The sequence below is a fragment of the Osmia bicornis genome, chromosome 2, assembly GCF_907164935.1.
Source record: "Osmia bicornis bicornis chromosome 2, iOsmBic2.1, whole genome shotgun sequence".
Classification (NCBI taxonomy): Eukaryota; Metazoa; Arthropoda; class Insecta; order Hymenoptera; family Megachilidae; genus Osmia; species Osmia bicornis.
In genome coordinates, this window is record NC_060217.1 from 7,140,744 (window position 1) to 7,161,820 (window position 21,077).

General features: G+C 30.9%; 1 protein-coding gene across 4 annotated transcripts in view; it reads left to right on the plus strand.

The window, feature by feature from the left end:
- The window catches only part of LOC114878463 (neurotrimin-like), a 100,794-nt gene that overhangs the window by 51,856 nt on the left and 27,861 nt on the right, over window positions 1-21,077 (plus strand). For all 4 annotated transcript variants that reach the window (XM_029192313.2, XM_029192311.2, XM_029192312.2 and 1 more), the window contains exon 2: window positions 9,018-9,115. In XM_029192313.2, the coding sequence (XP_029048146.1) occupies window positions 9,018-9,115 (98 nt within the window). The remainder of the gene's footprint in view (window positions 1-9,017; window positions 9,116-21,077) is intronic.

Consider the following 21,077-nt stretch of genomic DNA (forward strand, 5'->3'; position numbering starts at 1 on the left):
CCTAGAATTTCACCTTTCTCGTAGTCTTCCTCGGGTTCCGGGGTTTCAAGGTTCCGAGATTTCAGGGTTGCGATTCCCACTTCTCCGGTTAGGTTTTTTCAAGGAAAATGACGATGTAGGGAACAACCCGCTTATAAAAGTTTATGTGGGAAATTTTTAATTTTATTGATATTTTTTAATTATGTACTTAATTATGTAATTAAAATATGTTAATTTACTTGCGCATTCGTATTGATTATCATATTACATATAATAAACTTATCATTCATGATCATTATCAGAATCATTGTGAAGCATTAATATCAATTTTATTATAAAAATAAAATTATTACTCCAATGGGAATTTCAGCTAATGAGGCATGGTAGGTATTGTTAAATGGGAAGAAACATTTCCCGTACAACGATCATATATAATCGGATGTGATCATTTGGAATAATTAATATTGATAAAACTGCCTGTCTCTTCATTTATCAGAGAATTGCAGACATGCGACCAATATTACATTTTCTGCGTTCCTATGAAATACACCATTATACATGGTGTTTTAAAAAGGACTACGTTATATTAATAATTAAATCAGGTCGCTTACACGAAAAATTATATTTTAAAAAGACATAACAATGCTTTCTGTAAAAATCAAAGGAAAATTATGGTAAGATAATTATTTGTATTGTTGGAACTAAAAACAGTTTATAGCTTTGACAATATTATATTTTTTATTAATATTTGATAAAAATTATTTATCCTCATATATTTAGCCCGTTTTCTGTAAACACCTTGTATACATACGTCTAGCTTCAGCTGCAGAACACAGACAAAATCCTCGGTCAGTACGTCAATTTTATGATCTATGGAACTTAATATCAAGAATTCTGGGAGCATTATGCCATAGATACGACCCTTAAAGGAGCTTACAACGTTATTCCTTAAATCAAAGAATAGAGGGTTCAAAGTGCTATACCATGGCCATTTGTGTCTACATGCTGAAATGTTGAGACGCTTATTGGGAATTTCGAGTGCATTAAAATTTTTTAAGGCAAAATAAAATAATTTTGTCTAGTCTAACGTTTAATAAATAAATGAATTATGTATATGATTTTACAATTTTACGTTAATTTCAATTTATTCGTTTATGTGATATTTTCCTAAAAAAATATGAAAATAATGCACAAGAGCAGTTTCTGATTGATATACATACCTATACAATAGCGGGCGTCGAATATTTTTAATTGAATATCTCGCAATTTAATTTTCGGTTTTGTTTCATTTGATCGTTAGTTTAATTTTCGTTTGTTAACACAAATACATATATTTGAACAAGTGAAAAAGGCCGATATAAAAAGGTACAAAAATTTGTATTCATTTTTATTTCTATTTACTTTAAACGTTGATCTCATTAGTTTTTATTCCCAAAAATATAGAAGAAAATTGTTTAATTTCAGTTGAATAAATATTTTTTAATTTAGTTGAAAACGAAGCACTTTTAAAATATAAAAAATACATCAAAAGATTATCAGTATTTACGTCTTTGTTCCAAATGTACAAGCTAGAAAGATTTATAGTACAAACTATAAATTTTTCTGATAACAAATAGAGTTCTCACGAGTAACAAAAGGCAATTTTAATTCAACATTTTTTAAATCTAATTTTCAAGTGAATAAAAGTATATTTATTTCGAATGGTAGAGAAATGTTCATCGAATATTAGCCATCAATGCCTAAATCATTCAAAATTATTAGCGAACGAAACAGGAGCACGTACCAAGGAAACATTAGCGACAAATATTTCACAGTCGCCATTTAACGATTTATGTGTCCGCAAACATTGGCGATATTAACACTCGTGTAAACGAGCAAAGCGTCGATACTCGACGCCGGGCAATAATCCGATAATTCGGTAATTGATTTATCATGTATTATCAGGTTTATAAAACTAATCCAACTGGGGATTGCCGACGTTAATTAAAACAAACACGCCTATAGATTTACCGGCAACATTTTTCTTTCGCAAATATTTAACTGGTCGATGAAATTCGTTGACTGTTATTCATTTATTTCATTTTTATTTTGAATGTTTTCAATTTTCAACATAAATTCAACACACTTTTTATAGGGAAGTTATTAGTATTCGTTTATATTTTTCTATATTTTATATTTAATAACAATGGCAAAATATCTTTATTTTCTGTTTCCAAAATTGAAGTTCATCATGAAAGGAATTCGTTTTGAGGATATGAAAGCAATCAAAAGTAAAGTAACAGTTAAAGTGATTTTGAAGGGTAGACTACTTCTGGCGACGAATTTTTCAGATATTTCCAGCGACTGTATGAACGTGATTAAAAGTGTATCAATAGAGACTACATAAAAGATCAAAAAATAAAATTATGTCCACCTAAAAAACATTCCATGTGCATATCTCAAAACAGTATGTATAAAAACGAATGCAAGAAGAGATTTTAAAAGAGATACTGTGTTGAAAGAGAATAAATTAATCGTTCAACTTTACAGCAAATACCAGATTTTACCTTTGTGAAAGATTCACGGTCATTTATTGAAAAAAGAAAAAAATTTGGACGTTATTTGCAAAATTAGAGTATTGCATGAGATAATACAAAGGATAAATCTTTACTTCCGCGAAAGCACGCTAAAAGCTGCTTTGCGTTGATTCCTGGTACTGATAACCTTAATTGAAATTAAGTTGTTTTTAATGACGAATGCTCCTTTTGCAGGACCGGATTAAAATTTCTGGAGCCCCTGGGCTATTAAACCTTTGAGTGCTTTTTTGGTTGAAAAACTTGGTTCAGAAATTGAAATTTATTCTAGATAAAATTAAAGTATTTAATCGTATAGAAAGAGGGCAAGAGTAAAAAGATCTCATTTAAAATCAAGATTTGACCCGAAGCTGTAGATTTCCCTTTAATCCGAAGCTCAAGTTTGTAAATAACTGAATAATTTGTTTAATATTCATTTCAATTGAAATCGTTTCCTTCGGTCCAAGAAGACAAATTTCAATGTAATTAAAGATAATTTGATAAATATTAATAATCTCCCGCAAATTATGTATTGTTCGAATTTTATCAAAATTGAAATCTGATTGTTCAGTTTACGATCGAATTGGCCAGTGCTTTCACGAAAATTTAATCAGACTGTCTTTAATACTTACAATTAGTTTGAAAGTTCGGAGGGTGTGGAAGCTGCGTTATCGTTCGAAATTCCCTTTTCTGTCTCTACAATCTGTCGAATAATTAGTAGACTCACAAGTTTTAATCAGTCCCTCTCTTCGATTCGACAACTTCTAGGTTCTCTTGAATAATCGCTTTGTAATACGCGCTCCCTGTGACCCTCCGGGGAAACGCAAAACCAGCTGGTTGAAACGTTGACACTAAACTAATTAAAGTATCATCAAGCATACATGCGAATATGGAACATTACTGAAATTAGTATACTTTCCATTTATTCCTCAAACAAGTAAATTAATTACTCTGATATGGGCTAAATTAAACAACGAAAGACCGAATGGAATTGCAGTATTGTAAAATAAGAGTAAATGGTTTTGTTGATTTATTATAATATGTACAACGGACCACAGATTTTATCAGATAAATCTCAACCTCAAACTTTGAATACTGATAATTTTGTTTAGAATAAACACTTTTAATCGATATTAAAATCATCTGTATTTATCGATATATTATATGTAAAATTTCTGAATCATTCTTATCTAACAAATAGATACAGTTTCAATCTTTCTAAGTTATTCTATTCAATTATCATAAGTTATTCTATAAATTCCTATTGCTACCTATTTTTCTAACTGTTTTCAGATAGCATGTAGTCTTAAGTTTGAAATAGAAAACTGATTTGTAAACAACGATCTTGCGTTCTCCAACTTCAAGCTAGTAGAAACGATATCTTTCTATGTACACGTGAAATAAGGTTTGGTACTCTGTAAATAGAGTAAGGTCTACCGATAAGCAATCGATCGATTCAAATTTCAATGAGCTTTTGTATGTTGATAGATTATGTTGTTATAAATTTTTCTAAACACTTCTCACATAAGTGATATCACAAAATCTTAAAACTTTCCACGAATTTAAAAAAGAATGACCGCAGATAGAAATTGAGTTATATATATATAAATCAATATTGTCATTGGTTTTTATAGAATTTGTAATGTTTTAAACAGTTTCCTGAAATTTATAGATAATCTACCTTTGAGATCTGGTGTTTCATTAGTAGTTGCATTCATTACTCACAAAGAAGTAACTTTAGGTGGAAATTGAAAGGACATTAGGAATAAATTACAGTAGAAAGTCAAATGAAGTTCTTCTTACTCCTTTGCAAGAGCTTTTTATGTTACTGAGAAGCTTTTCATTTTTCAAATGATTAACTCTTATTTGTAGATACGCCACTGCCTTATTTATTCCAAAGATTAACCCTTTAAGAGATGATATACAATAGCTGAGATTTTCATAAAATATTAACTCATTTATATAAACTTATTTCTCTCTGTTCAGTGGTGAATTATTAAAAGAAGAATATTTTTTGGACTTGTCACAATTTTTCGTTAATTTTGTACAGCTCTTTTATATAAATACATCGTATGTATAAATTTTCTACAGAAGTTTACGTAGGAATGTTTAAATGAGATTTATACAGGTTGAAATTTAAATAGTTCTTTCATGAAGATTTCAGGTTACTTTTGATTGCTGAAACATTATATACTAGGTATCACTTTCAGACTCGAGAGCTGAATTCATCGTCACTCTTGCGAAGTGTAGCGTTTTCCATTTGTAATTGAAATAAAATCTCTGGTTTCCACTAGAAACATTTATTTTTGGTGATTTTAGAGAAGAGTTCTAATATTTTATGTATCCTCCATCTACCATCTAATGGTATCAAAATAAGAAATTAATAGCAGATACTATTTAACAATATAAAAGTTTCAAAATATAGTAAGTAATATAAGAGAAAATTCTTACATAATTATTTATTCCAATTGATGACATATTTTTCATTAATTTTCACTCAATTTTTATTTAAAGTCGTGGAATAATCTAACTTTAGTAGGAACAATTCATTTAATTAACTGACCAATGAAAGGTATTCATAAGTACCTTCATATTCCATGCACTTCGTTCTGAAAGTTTTTCACTCACAGTTCCAGCTCTTTTTCTTTCCTTTGAAAATCATTCGAAATGAGTCAGCTAATGGAGAAGGATTGGTCAGAATTGAAAATCTGTTTGCAGCTACCTTCGTTGAACCCAAACATCGTTTCCTCCTGACCGAGTTTTTACCTGCAATCTCGATTAGCGTACTCAAAATGGCTAGTTATAAATCTATTTTTTTTCTCATACAACGATTACAATTTTTCTTTGTTTTATACTTTATTCACATTGTGATCAGTAACACCTAAATAGAGGGATGTCGAATAACAATTAGTTTTCTTAATCTATAAAGCTAATAACATATCAAATGTTCCGATCTGATTTGAAATAATCAAACAATTTTGAGAAAAAACTTTCTCGTATTAGGTCTTCATTTTAAATTCTGTATTATGTTACACATTATTATCACTTCCTTCTTAAACTTATTCATAAATGTAAAAGGCCTTAATCTTTAAATAGTGTACCAAGAATTATCTTTAGAATTATCCTTCTGTATATCTACGAGACTTTAATTAGTAATTCAGTCGCTAATACCAGCTTTGCGTTAACTTAAGGTTAGTCTAATTTAATTCAAACCCATTACCCCGCTAAATGATCGGTTAAATAAAAATAAAAATTTTGAATCCATGTCATTGTTTAATAAAAATTTTCGAACTAAATTTTGAAGACAAAGCTTAAAAGCGGACACAGAACAGTTATTTAAAGGAAAAAGAAGTAAATTAAGTTGAAACCATTCGAAAGAACTCGCTATCGGCTTTTTTACGCTTTTAACGAACGCTCGCATTGTTTCTTTTAATCGGCTGGGAAATCGTTCAACACTAGAAAGAAAACTATGCTGTTCGACTTTTGTTCGAAGGCGAAACAATGAGTTCTGATAACGATGGTCGTGGAGAATTGAGCAATAGAAGGCTGAAACTTAATGTCAGTTGATAATCACTATTATTTTTAATAATACCATTAACTGTAAAAAAAAATAATGTAGTGCATAGTAAAATTGAATTAAAGAATTAAAATAACAAATTTTAAATTTATCATCTTGACTGGTTTGATTGTTTCATTATCAAAAATTGTCGATTTAACTATGTAATATAGTATTATTTGAATGGAAATAATTTTGATCCTAGTTCATCTGTACTTAAAGGATTTTGACTTGAAATTCATCTGTACTAAACAATCTAAATCTTATTAAATTGTAATCCGGAATTTAGTTAAGCTTTCTAATTGGATTTCGCCAATCATGGGAGCTATTAATTAATCAGAGAGAATTCTAGCTGAATGTGAAGTTTAAAATTTAGCTTATGTATTTATGTTCTTATCCACTGGATTCTGATCTGCTATTTAACATCTCTAAGCGTTCAATCTGCTTATCTGAATTTGAAAGTTATAAAATATCAATCTTGCAATTTTATACCTATACTAAAATTAACTCTGTGTGGCAATGCAGACGTAATAAATGGTCGTAAATATGTAAGTGTTAAAAGTTAAATATTTATATTTCATTTGCTAAATTACTTTTTACAAACGAAACTTTGTATATGTAAATTCACTATATTTGCTTTTACCAGAAACGTGTCTCTTAATGTAAAAAGCTAAACAGAAATGAAATTTTGTTCTGAATACATTTAAATTAAACTTTGCAAATAAAATTTCATGTATTTAAATTCATGAAATGGTTTTTTTTTTGAGAAAAGTAAGGAAATGAGTTTCTTTACGTAGGGGACAGAGCGAAAGTAAAAATGTACTTGTAAAGGTGTGAAAAACGTCGATTAAACTTAACGAGTGAAATTTCATCTATGTAAATTTATCAAGACATATTTATGTTAAAAGAAAAAAAAAGAAATTCTACATTTTCTATGTTTATCTACTTTTACGTGATATTCTTTAATAAGTAAAATAATTATTATACACATCCATTATTCTATTATTCTACACATACAAAATAGTAAAGAATTGCACAATATTGTGATAATGAATAAAATTATCATAATCTGTTAACGCCAAATATACCATTATTGTTCACCGTTGTAAATAATCGAATTACTAAATTGGATAACGATGTCCTAATTATTCATACCATAATCTGAATTACATTATTTAATAGTACCGTAATTGTATCACTATATATATCAACAGCATATAATTGTTTATATCACAAGCTATACATAAACATTTATCAGATGTTTAATACAAAATTTCAGTAAAAATCAAACAATTTTTGTATAAATTTAAAAAATATCTTAATTATCTTGGAAAGAAAATTTCTTACAAATATAAAAAAAAAAAAATAATTTTTTGATGTCTTTTTTAATAGAACTTTTAATAGAATTTGGTTTCAATTTTGTCAAATATTAACTAGTATTGAAATGGAAAAAGGGTGCAATCTACCGTGCACGTAGCTATGTTGTAAACGTAAAAGTTATTGTCATGTCTGTTTTAACAGAATAGCAAATACAATATATTCAATTTCGAAATATTTGAAATATCAATCGAATGTGTAATAAAAAAAAGAAGCAATCTTCCATGTGCACGAGCATAACAGGATACGTGTACAAGTCAAGTAGTGGAAATTCAAGGTATATCGATCACTCAATTGTATTGATGGGAGCCAAGTAATCAAGATGGAGTCAATATTCCATGATCCGTTCTGCCTGGAAACCGGTCTACCCAACGTGTAATTGGGATCAGTGCTTATCTGTTGGCTCACACCGAGTTTCAGACCCCTTGCCAACATTCCGCCCTCTTTACCTCTCTATCGCCTTCCTGCAATTCGTATATACCTACTTAAACCCTTCTACAGAGTGATTCAAACGTGCAGGAAAGGAATTAAAAGTATCTGAAAATAGCTTTTCACTTTCTGAAGGAGCTTTAGGAAATTAGATCACTTTGACCAGTTAACAAAATTTTACACTTTTCAGATTTATTTTTAATGTAACAAAAACATTTTGGTTATTATGCTTTAACCCTTTCTACGAAAAATTTCGTGAATTTTGCAAGAACATATTATAGGATCTGTTAGGGGTGCGCGGGTACCCGAAATTACTATCTTGGGTGGGATCGGGCGGGCTCGGAAAAATTCGGCCTAGCCGAACATTCATGTAGTTCCGAAACCCGCCTGAGTCCACTGTCCTTTTTCCGAGCCGACCAGACTTCTCGGGTACCCGTACACCAGAGGATCATTTGCAATTTATAATTAATTTAAATCTTGCTTTGATATCCCAAATTATCAACGATATTTGATATATTTTTCACCTTTAATTCAATTTCAGCCAGTACGGTCGAAAGTTTTACCATTTTACACCCGGGGAATGGAATGCAATTTGCTAACAGTGAAACTGTGTTTAGTTTGATATACATTTCAGAGTGCAGGTGCTTGTATTGCACGCGTCTGCAGTCTGTCGCGAGCGATATGTCGAGCAAAAGCAAACTGTTTCATGTCGGTAAATTCTCTGCTGCATGTCGATGCAGCAGAACGAAGAGAATGAGTTACTTAGGGTACGTGAAACCAGACGAGTTTGTTGTAGAAACAAAATGTCCCCTTGAAACTTTCCCGCTGGTTTTATTGAATTTCCTCGAATCGATACAACTGTACCAATAAGGAATTCGGATCCGAAACTTCTTATTTATTATTTAATCCGTTAAACTTGAGTTACTTTTCCCTCGCAGTTGTAATAGAAAACGAATAGAAGCGAGTTCATTTATCTTTTCGCAAATTTATCTTTAAAAAGAATTTTTAATTACTCCATCCCACTCCTATGTATACATATAATTATATAACTTCGAATAAATACCGGTATTGACATTTTTCAAACAAAGTGTAAATATTTAGAAAACGACGACTTTGTGTTACAGAAGGACCGAGTTTTACTGTGCCAATAACAAACGTGACAGTCCCAATGGGCAGGGAAGCAGTACTCGCTTGTGTGGTTGCAAATCTTTCTACTTACAAGGTAAATCCTCCACTAACGATGTTGTATACGCGCATTTACCATCTATCTTTTTGAAAAAAAAAAAAATCATTCTAAATCGCTATGATTAACGAATTTGTCTATGTACAAAGGATGTCTGGCTTATTGTAACAAATCCGGCCTCTTTCTAATCGAGAATTCGAAAAATAGTGTTAAGAGGATTAAGGCGGATAGGTAAAAGAGGACTGTAGTTTCAGAATGATACTTTTTTGTTTTTGCGAATGTAACGATGCATGGATGTTTTAAAGCTGCACCGGTTCTTTTAATGGAAATGCATGTATATTCTTTTTACGTAAATCAAATCCTCTCGTTATTTTTCGTAAAAGGTACTAGGATACTCTGGTCGCAAAATGATTAATTTGTGAGATAGGCGAAACAAAAAGCTAAAGCTCTACTTATCGCTGAAACTTTTTAACGACGTTTCTCTACAATCATTTCAATTCAATTCAGAATTTAATTAACAAAATGGTGTTTTAGCACACTATACGCGTACCCCCGCACCATTCTCAGGCTTATGTTTGGATTTATTTTCTTGCTAATTCATTAAAAACTTTCTCGCTGAGATAAAATAAATACTACAAGTATTCCATTTTTCATGCATTGAAGTGATGAGTGATAATTTATCATACGGTGACTCTAAACGTCAAGTGCAGGTGGCTTGGGGATCCGGCTTCGACAATTAACGTAAAAGGAGTAATTCTTCATGCAAAGATAATTCGAAAATGTGGTATAAAATTTCACGACATTATTTTCAAGAAAATTAATTATCAATATTTAATTGATTATTTTATCTTTTTTATTTTTTGGTTTATATCGTGTTTGAGTTATAACTTAATCCAGTTGCAGGGGTTAGATTTTAACATTGTAATTTTTTGCTGATTCATTTTTCGTTTATAACAGTTTTTCTATTAGATTGTTAAATATATTTAAAATATGGTGACTAGCTATTCATAACTGGCATACCCGAATATTCAACTGAACGGTAAATTGAACCTAATTTAATTGAAAGAAAATTAAATTTAAAATCGTGCTGCATTCAGATCGTCGAGTCGTTCCAAATTATAATCATTTTCATGCCTCAATTAGTACTATTCTTATTAGTTATTGCTTGAGGCATCCGATAGGTGCACGCGAACGTATATGTCCGTATAGAATTGCAGGGGAATCGGTGACCCGAATTTTGAGCGGTGCTCCCGTAAGAATCGATTCTATTTAATAACTTTTAGCTGGTACAGCGGCATCTGTAGAACAAAAAGCTACAGTTCTCGCATGAGCAATCAACGAACGTTGTGGCCGAAAAACTGGAGCGTAAGCAAATTTCGTTAATTCGCGATTGAGTAATCGTGAATTGCTGCCGTGGAAAGCCGTTTGTGCGAAAGAAATTGGCGGTATCGTGAAATTTTTACTCGGGAGATTTACTTGCAATTTTGCATCGATATTCGTCAGAAACTGAAAACCGTAACACGCTTAGTAATGTTTAATTACTTTCTACTTTATTGTAGTAGATTCGTTCGAAGGTTTATGCAGAGATCTTTACAATTGGGCAGAAAAAACGATAAATTCAGGAGTGGAATGAAAAATTTATTCAATAATATATCTCGAAAACGTGCAATGTGCAACAAAATTTGAAATTGCTGAATTTAAATTCTATTATGCAAGCAATATCAACGGCAATCAAATTGACATAAATTGTTGAATCGTATTTAAATTGCATATCAGAAATTGACACGATTTTTGCAAATTTGCCTTGCATAACATTTTATCTACGTAAACTGAAATCCAGTTATAAAATTATAACAAAATATTATTTTCAATATTGCCATCTACATTGTTACTGCAGAAAATTAGTATTGCATCTGTAATTCATAGTATCTATTTTCTTTTATAGAGTCTAAAGAATTTATCAAGTAATTCTTATTACTCTTTGGCATTACGTTTACAAAGAAACCTTGTTTATGAAAAGCAATTATTGTATTTTGCTTTCTGTGGGAATTACATGCTATACTACTCAAGTATCTGTCACCAGATTGCGAAAAGAAAATAGACGGTGTCGGTAAAAATATAAAAGTTTAATTTACACACCTGTAGATCATAAAATCATTGGTAACAACGGGGGTTTAATTTAAAAAGTTTCTACTATGCCTCGCTTGAAAACGGTTCGAACAATCCACAACTTTGGTCTGGAAACAATTTGCGCGACTGCATTGAACAGATTTTTTACCTGAACGGTATTTACACATTCGCTTGGAACACGCGTGGCTGGCATGAAATTTAAATGGGAACCGGAATGAAAGAGGAAAAGAAATGAAGGTAAATAGAGGAAGCGAACGGTAGTATAGTGTAATTTTTATTTAAATAAATTCAAATGTACTTAAACGCAGCATGGTACGCGTTACAAGATACGAGACCAAGAACCTACAAATAGGAAGTTGCATAATTAATGTCCGTCCGTGAATAAGTACTTACATACATCGGTGCAGAAAATAATGACGAGACATTTTATTTCGAGTTCTAACAAATTATAATACGATTTCGAAACGTTTCAACCTTTAAATTAATTATCAACACTATAAACAGTATTGTTTATTTTATTTATTTTTGGTATAACTTTTATTATTTTTCAGTACAACTGCCTTAAAGCTTCTTTTTATTTAATATTTAACACCTGCGGTCATTAGTAACGTGGTACAATTACTCGCTTTTATTTTAAACATTTACAAAAGCTATGAATATGTTCGGTTGATGCAAAAATAATTGCGGTTTTTGTTATTTTGGAACAAACATTTATTCTCGTTTATTTTTATCCTGCTTTAATTAAAGATAGGGAAAAAAGAAATTTGAGTTATTTAATTATGTGAATTTAAAATTGGGCATAAAGGAACAGATTATTTATATATTTGATTCGAAGACAGTAAAAAGTACCTATTAAAATTTTCATAACGAAGATCAGTGATAAGTAATTTCTTCTTGCTTGATTTTACATTATTTACATCTAAATAGAATTCTGAGAATAATTTATAATCGTGTGACAGTGAAACAGTGTTAGGGAGAATTTAAGCCTTTCAATGGACCTCAAGCGTCATGTATGAAGTTCAAATATTTGGATAGCTGTTTGTTTGACAGACTTAGAGCCGACTTAGCTTAAGTATGCCAGGTTAAGCGAGGATATTGCACGATTAGGTTTCACGGCGGACGATAGCTGTCCCTATCACGTTTCCACTTTCCCAATCCCGCGGATGTTAGAATACCAAGGATACCTCTTTAATCAGACCAACAACGTATTATTATCGCCGCGAATATATACTGCTCGTAAAAACTTTTAAAATACGTTGATAATTTCATTAGATAGCTTTTTTTATTTTTAATTATGGGTAATAATATTTAACACGATGTAGGTACACTATGGTGGAGTAAAAAACCACCTTTTCTTTTTTATTGGATCGTATTAGGTGGTGGAAAGAATTTATCCATTTATAACACCAGTAATACGTGTGCAAAATTTCAGCTTGATTGGACAATATCTTCTATTCTGAAGCTGAGCGTAAATTTCCAATATTGTAATTGAAAACGCCAGAACGTTGGTTATTTTTTATCCATCGCATTCGGAGGCGCATGAAAGGGTTTAAAAAGTTTTTATTGTTTTTAACCTTAAATAGATAGGAAAATTGTAAAATATTAAGAACGTTGATATAGTTTATTCACTTAACTTAAGAATTTTTTTTGTCAACACAACCTCCTTCTACAATTTATACACATGTCCCATTATTGCACTACTCGTTTATATCAGCAGCAAAAAATTCTTCGATTTGAAGTCCAAGCCACTTTTGGACATTTGTTTCGACTTCCTTCTTACTGTTAAGCTTGACTGCACCGTAATGATTCTTTAAGAGGCCCAAACAAAAAGAAATCTGGAGGAGAGATGTAAGGTTACAACGCGAATACCACAAAACCTCTCAGTCTAATTTTTCAGTGGTTTCAAGTGTTGATTGTGCAATATGTGGACCAGCGTGTTGTCGCACAGAAAAAGTACTCCTTTTCTCTGTAAACTAGTCGTTTCTTCAATCCCGTAAACCTCATTCCATTTTAAAGCAGATTTCTGTAGTAAGCGAAAATGGGGTAACGACGGTCGCTGTTATGATTACAAAACGAAATGTCTAATACGTAACTAATAATCGGTGATTTTTCAACAAAGAAGATATCTTTAGTAAAAATTGAATAAACAGAAATTAATTTGTCTTATACATATTTAATATGAAAATAAATGTTTGCATAATAAGTTTAATACTGAAGGGTGAATGCAGGCTGTTAACGCTTTGCGTGGGTCTGTTTTAAAGGCGTTGTAAATGATTTATCATGGTTCGTAGAAAAAGAGTATAGTTTTAACACGTACAAACAGTTAAGGCTTCGCTTGAAATGCATTTATATGCATGATAAGGAGTGCTGTCCAACAGTGATTTATGAACAAGCATAGAGTTGAAGCGTGCAGTTAAATATTAACAACAGTCTTATCATTGACAAATATTAAATCATTTGCTTGATTCGCATGTTGTTTGACGTTAATTAATTATAACTTTCAAGATAATCTTGAAAACTATAGGTAGGCAGTATAACGCCTTGTTGTAGTGAAATTTTGAATAATGTTCATAAGAATGGAAAGGGGAATAGGGAACTTCATTAATTGTTTTTTAAACGTAACACTTCTTTATTCATAGCAGCACAATTTATACCGCACATACCTCAACTAACTCAAAAAGGATCAAATCTTCTTAGAATTTGAATTGCAACAAAAATATTGTGTATAAATGCAAATAAAGCAATTAAGTTGCAATGTTTAGAAATTGAAAAATTTTAATATATTAATTCTTTATTAACCCTTGAACAGAGTAGCCTGCGTCAATCGAAAACCAAACCAACAAAACATATACATATAAGGATATTAACTTATAGTTAAATGTGTAATTTTTGAAGGAAGGAGTTTCTTATATTGTAAAAATAATTTTGAGAGGAACAGTGTAAAATTTAGGAAATGAAAATAATATAAAATACAAAATTAAATTAAAATAGGGTCTCTTGACTTTTGTCAATTTCAAAAGAGATATATTATTTAATACAGCACAAAAGGACGAGAGTCCAAGAATATTTGAAATTTATTGAGTAATATCTTTATAAATCTTCATTATTACGAGAACACCCTGTGCATAATTTTCATTGGAATACCCAAAAGAATCTGTCGGAGATTTGCTACGCTTTAAAGAACAGCACACGTGGAAACTTTACTGGTCGCGGTGAACGCATTTCCTTTTCGGTCCTCTCTTTATTCGTTCACACATTTCCTAGACTGTTCCTCTACGAGGATGGACTAAGGTAATCTCGTTCATGGACCGCTTGAAATAGGAAACGTATTTCTTCGCGTGACAAGCGAAATTCATTTGGAAAAATATGAGCTACGCTTCCACAAGGATTCTTGGATGTCGTAAAATACAACGTTTAGGCTTTCCTTGGTTCTTATGTTTCAACACTCTCCACGATGCAGTCGTTGTCTGAATTTTCCTTGCTATTCTTCTCTGAAAATTTGCACTTAACACCTTGAGTAGCAAAATCGTTTATTTCTAAAAAACGCAATGTTCCTTTTTATGATATTTAGTTTTCCCTACGAAATAACATTTTAAATAGATATCAAAACTTCGATGTCAACTTAAATATCAATTTGAATGCAAGTACATATCAAGGAAAATAGAGAGAGCATGGAAACGTTGCTACATGTAAAATAGCACGTGCTATCAACCACTATTGGATTTTTACTTTTCGTTGGTTGTAAACAAAGCATTTACAGAAATACGTTTAAAAATCAAGAGAAATCCTCGAATATCGTCGCAGTTGCGAGAAACATTGCCACCGCAGATATATGACGAGAAACGAGCCAATTACTTTTACAGCGAATCGAACATTCAACGTTGGAAACTCGTTATAACGTTTATTTCATTTCATACGTATATGCCCTATATTTGCGTGAAATGTTCGAAGGGTTTAAACACATCCGACGATAATACTTTTGAAGGAGAAAATTGAAATTTGAAACAAAATGACGTGTGAAACTTTTCGAAAAGCTGTTTATTTTCGAATGTAGTTATTTAGATATCTGTAAAATATTGAAAAATCCTTGTATTAATTAACAGAATGGAGCTTGTTATAACTTTTGATCAAATTCAACTTTATGTGGATGAAATATTTCTTAAACTTTTTTCTTATTAGAAAGCTGCTTTTTAGAAAAAAAAAATTGTAAATTTTAAATAAATTAATCAGGTCTAATTTTTCAAAAAATTCCAATATCAATTTTAAGGAAGTTGTACTGTTTTTTAATAATTTTAATAATTTAATTTTTGATAATTTTAAATAAACTTCACTAATAAGTATTATCACTATTTGTTAATTTCCTTTTTCTCTGATATTTGTATGTCTTATTAGTAATATCTTGTGCGTTAAATTTCGAAACTATTTTATGAGTCCAGCTTTGTGCTCTAATGCAATGCGCCAATGACAGGAAGGGTTAATGATAATGTACCTTCCTCATGAAGCGTTTAATAACGGAAGCACAAGTCCCGTATGACAGTATCAGGAAATAATATTGTATATTGGATGCTCTATTCATGTCAGAAAGTAAATATCCGTCACATGCATGCTCGAAATTGAATTAAGACAAGCTTCCTAATGCAAAGGATTCTCCTGTTTCTACTTTGACGTTCGCATAATCACAAAGGCATTGTGCGCGGTAATGAGTAGCATGAAATATTGCCTTTCAAATAACCAATTGTAGCAAATGTATGCTATGTATTGAAAGGGGCTTTAAAGAGCCCATCTTCTATTGACTGGGAAAATTTAGCAACTTGGAAACTTAAATAAACTTGAAACTATCGGAAAATGTAATTTAAACGATGTTAATAATGAAACGATTTTTCTTTTTTGATAATGAGAGCATCTTAGAAATTAAAATACCTGTTTAAAATAATTGTGAACATTTATTAAACCTTATAAGATATAGAAAAAACAAAATGAAATCGGTTGCAGTAAAATTGAAGCAGATGTGAACACAAACTTTAGCTCCGTAACAAGACAAGAACAAATGAATGAGAGGATGCATATAAAATCGGTTGATTAATATTTCAGTAAGTCAATATTTTGTATGGGTGTGCGAAACATGTGAAATGGGTGTTAGAATCGAAGGTGACAATGCGTGTAATGGGCAAAGTGCAGCACGAATCTGTTCTGCAAGCATGGCCCTCGGCGCATTGCCAACATCCTAATTATTCTTGCTCCGTTAAGCTCGTTTAATATACCGATTTGGCAATTCCTCTTATTTTTCGATTCGTATGCGTACGTCGGAATGAAATGGACGTGCATTTATAAATACAAACATATGCAATGTTTATGGAATGTTCATTTATTAAACATTTTTATGAAAATGTTAAATGTTGCCATCTTTTTTACTGATATATTTTTAAGTGATTAAAATTGTTTAAAAATGGGGTTACAATTTACAATACGTGCAGTTAAGTGTATTTTGCTCGTTATACAGTTTTATTTATTCATTTAACCCTCGAACGGCGGACTATGGAGAGAGCCACAATTTTAATATAATTTTGTATTTCACATTAGTTCATTTTCTATATTTTATATTGTTCCTTTAAAAATTATTGTTTCAATATATCAAACTCTTTCGTTTAAAAATTATACATTTAACTTTAGGTTAATATCCTTGTACATATTTTGTAAGTTTGGATCGCGATTGACTCAGGCTCCGCTGTTTACGAATTAAATCACTATCAAGTCTTCTGGTGGTAATAACTTAAACCCTATTTGACCTTATTTATACATAGACAGGCAAATATCGTCTATATTTAAGTCAACTTAAAATTAATTTTAATAAATCGACATTTTCTGTCTATATCCTCTTCAGACCCTTGTCAAGATTTATCATTGATTACCAGATTTTATTCAGTCAATTGGACATCTGATGGCATTTTCTTGTCACAGGGCTATGCAAATTTTAATTCTTTTATTTTGTTCCTCTATATATATCACAGTGCAGGTCCAAAAGATAAACGAAATTTCTCTTAGAATATTATTCAAACGATTGAAATTCTGATTTTATAAGCTTAATTAAATGTAAAGATATCTCGACTAATGGTAATGTTATAATGGACAATAATTTCTACGTAACTGTAGAATCGACGACACTTTTGCTCTCCGAGATTGCTATCCGAGATTCGAACTACGAAACTAATCCTCTCACGATCTGAAGTAATCTCCTACACTTAATGAAGTAATTAGTGGGATTTAAAAGGATGTAAATCAGATTCAGGGCAATGAACTATTTTAGGTGAGCCAAAAAATATTAGAAGTTTAAAATCTAATTAATTAATAAAGTCTTCAATTCTGTTACTTTCTGAAAAAATTTCTAGATAGAACAGTTTTGTCTAAATTAGAACGATTTCATTTAGGTTTTTTTTATTTTTTTTTATTCAATTGACCATAAAGATTCAAACAGTAGCAGTAAGAAGAAGACACATTCTAAACAGAAGTCACCAAATACTTCACATTTAAACTCCATATTAGAATTTAAAATAAAATTGCACCCTCAGAAATGTTTACGAATACCTGGCAGTATCCAATGTTCGATATAATAACTTACACTCTATTTTCTTGCAGTTCCTTGTTTGGCTAGCGTATAATAGATAAGAATGATAAGTCACCGAACGAATCGCTGAGTATACTATAAAAACTGTTCCTATTTCCATAGCAGAGGGTAGCAGGGATAACTTCTGGTCTGACTTCTAACCACGGCGGGAAGAGGTCATATATTTCTTTGCGGGTTGGACGGATAGATCAAGCGGCTATCAGATAATTAAATTCCTTCTGCACCGGCACATTTTGAATATTTAATTCATCTGTGTCTGATTCCTTTTTTATAGGACCCCCCGAGAAAAATGCATCGCTTGATTAAAATACCATAGAAATTGATTAATATCTTCAGCAATTCAAATTCACAATATCTGCCCGTGTCTTTTTACCTTTTATATCTGAAAATATACGTTCCATTGAATTCGAAGGTAAAAAACGAAGATACTACGAAACGAATTTTAATCTGATCCAGTGTTTGCTGCAGCTGACAATCGGTCATTTTGTATTAATGGTATTAATGAAATATTGTGACATTTTAATCAATATGGATAGATTAGTGGGGACGTTCTGTAGTAGAATCATTTATAATAATTTGTTAAATAAAAAATTGAAAATTGTATTGAATAAATATTTCTAAATATTGACATGGTAGAATTATACGCATTTAATTTATATGTTTCCACATGTTCAATTCGTTTATTAACGATTTGTTATCAACATAAGCTTCAACTTTCACAGGTCGGTCATTAACATTTGCGTAAGCGTCTGATCCGTTTGCGAATCTACCGATACCATTTCGTCCTTAATTTCCTCATTAATATGCAGTACCCCACTAAGATCCTTTAATAGAGGAACGGTACGATCTTCGTTGCGAACTACTTCATTATACGGTCAAGTGTGGGATGAATTCAAGAGATACATAGATACAACTACAACACTGCAGACGAATTAAAAGTGTCTGATTACAAATCTTGCACACGTACGAAAGTTCTGCGGAAGTTCTGCAGGAGACGCAGAGAAGTGAAGAAACGACAGTAATTATATAATACCAAAAGAACGAGCGTAATTATTCGAGTCACCAGAACTTTCGTTTTAATTATTGGTTTTAACAAAAGAAACTGTTTCCCTCCATTATTTTCTTCAACTGCATTAAATGTGTTATATCAGATTTACTTAATTATGTTCGAAGTATTTACATCTTACTTTTAATGCAATTTATAGTAATTTCTTTGAAATTGAATAACATAATAATACACAAGTTATTTTTAACAGTTTTCAATATTTCCAATTATTCTGTTATTTGAATGGTATTGACAAAGTGAAATGAAAAAAACCCATTTCAATTCCAATTAGGAATACATGGAATGTCCCAAAGGTTTCCATACAAACTTTGCCCATGTGTTCTGTAGGGAAAAATAACAAAATGTCCATAGACGTTTCAATTAAAAGTTATAACAAATACATGGAACGTAAAGCTGTACCTATGTTCACATTTCAAATTCTCGGTTCTTTTTATGCATTAAAATCTGATATTGATGTACATTGAATTTTTTATTGGAGAAGATTATTTCTGTTTGCTAAATTTATCCATTATTCGCGAAACTTAACTCTTTCAAGGAAGCCATTCAGTAATAGGTTTTGTACAGTGTCGAATATAGTCTTCCATTGGTAGCACATTAATGGAAACAAATTTCATTTTCAATGACAAATTAAATGATATTATTGCTCCTAATAATACAGATTTTATCCTCTATGTAAATTTTTACTTAATTGGTCAATTTGAAACGAGGTATTAATGTTTGATCGGATTCAAAGTATTTCTATCGAGATATTGAGATATAGGGATTAATTCCTTCTCAGCGGTGGTATCTTGGAATATCTAAATCCGTGCACGCAGTCACTAAGGAAATCTCATTAATTATTCACGAGCAAATATCCGTGACATGAAAGCGATCGCGAATTGTTCCTGTCGTTTAGCGTGCAGCCAGCAATCCGTAGAGGAAATCGATAGTAAATATTGGACACCATTGATCACCTTTGTCATCGTTATAATTATTTGAACAGTATTTTGTAATGAGTCATGAACAGCCGTAACACTTGTAACTTAAAGCTCTAAAGAGATAGATTTTTGAAATTAATTAGTTAGAATCATAGAATTAATTATAATAAATTTAATTACAGTTTATTCAATATTATTTCTTTTCTTATTAGACAAAATATGACAACTCAAATATTCAAATAATATTTAATCTGAATGGAGTAGTGGAAGTTAACGCGTTAATATTTAGCCCAAAACAAATATTGATTACGAACGCAATATTCTTCGTCATTACCTGTAATCATTTAATGTATTTTTGGCACAGTTAAATTCGGTTAAAGTAGCGGATACCATAAGCGAAATTGGTTCAATTGGCTAAAGTTGGTCTATGATAGAACAGATACCAAATAGAATGTTGGCCAACGTTGGCTAACAGTCTCATGATTTCTATCCTTGGATTTCGTGCCAGAAACGATTACTTTTAACGATTAAAATCCGGTAAAGGAAGGAGACATATTCCTTATTCCATATTAAGGTGCATATACTGGGTGTTCAGTATAGCAATTGCTACAGTTTTGAAATACTTTCGATAGTTTATACTTTTGTAGATGAAAATTAATCGATGCCTGATTGTCAAAAAATTATAAAAATATTATTTTCGATACAAAATCGAGATTACCTTTACTTTTCGATAATTAAATTCGATAATGAAAGACAAAGGTACTTCTGTCGAATAACTCGCGATTAGTCGATAAATGATTTTTAGTGTAGCGAATCGGGCAGTAATTAATGTTCAATTTTTGTAGGAGACGCTTAAAATATTGTAGCGATCGTGTTGAACACCCAGTACATCGTATGCATATTTCGTTAATTTCCTACGGTTTCGGGACAATGCCTTGAAAATTTCACATCTTTGGCGCTCTAGCCAAGTTAAGAGAGAAGGAAACCTTTTTATAATGTGATTATATAAAGTATGTATACTTCTGTAATACTAACTTCATTTTCTCTCATTCTATTCTAATATTACAAAACTTATTTTTCTGATATATTCAAAAATTATCAAAAATCATCAAAATTTCAATTTTTTATAATCTTCTTAAAATTGATATCTAAAATTTTTAATTTATTTTAAATTTTAAAAAGATTATCGATACGTATAGTTTATTGTTAAACAGTAGCAATTATTATTAAAGTTGCACAATATTTTCAATATATTTATGTGTTAAC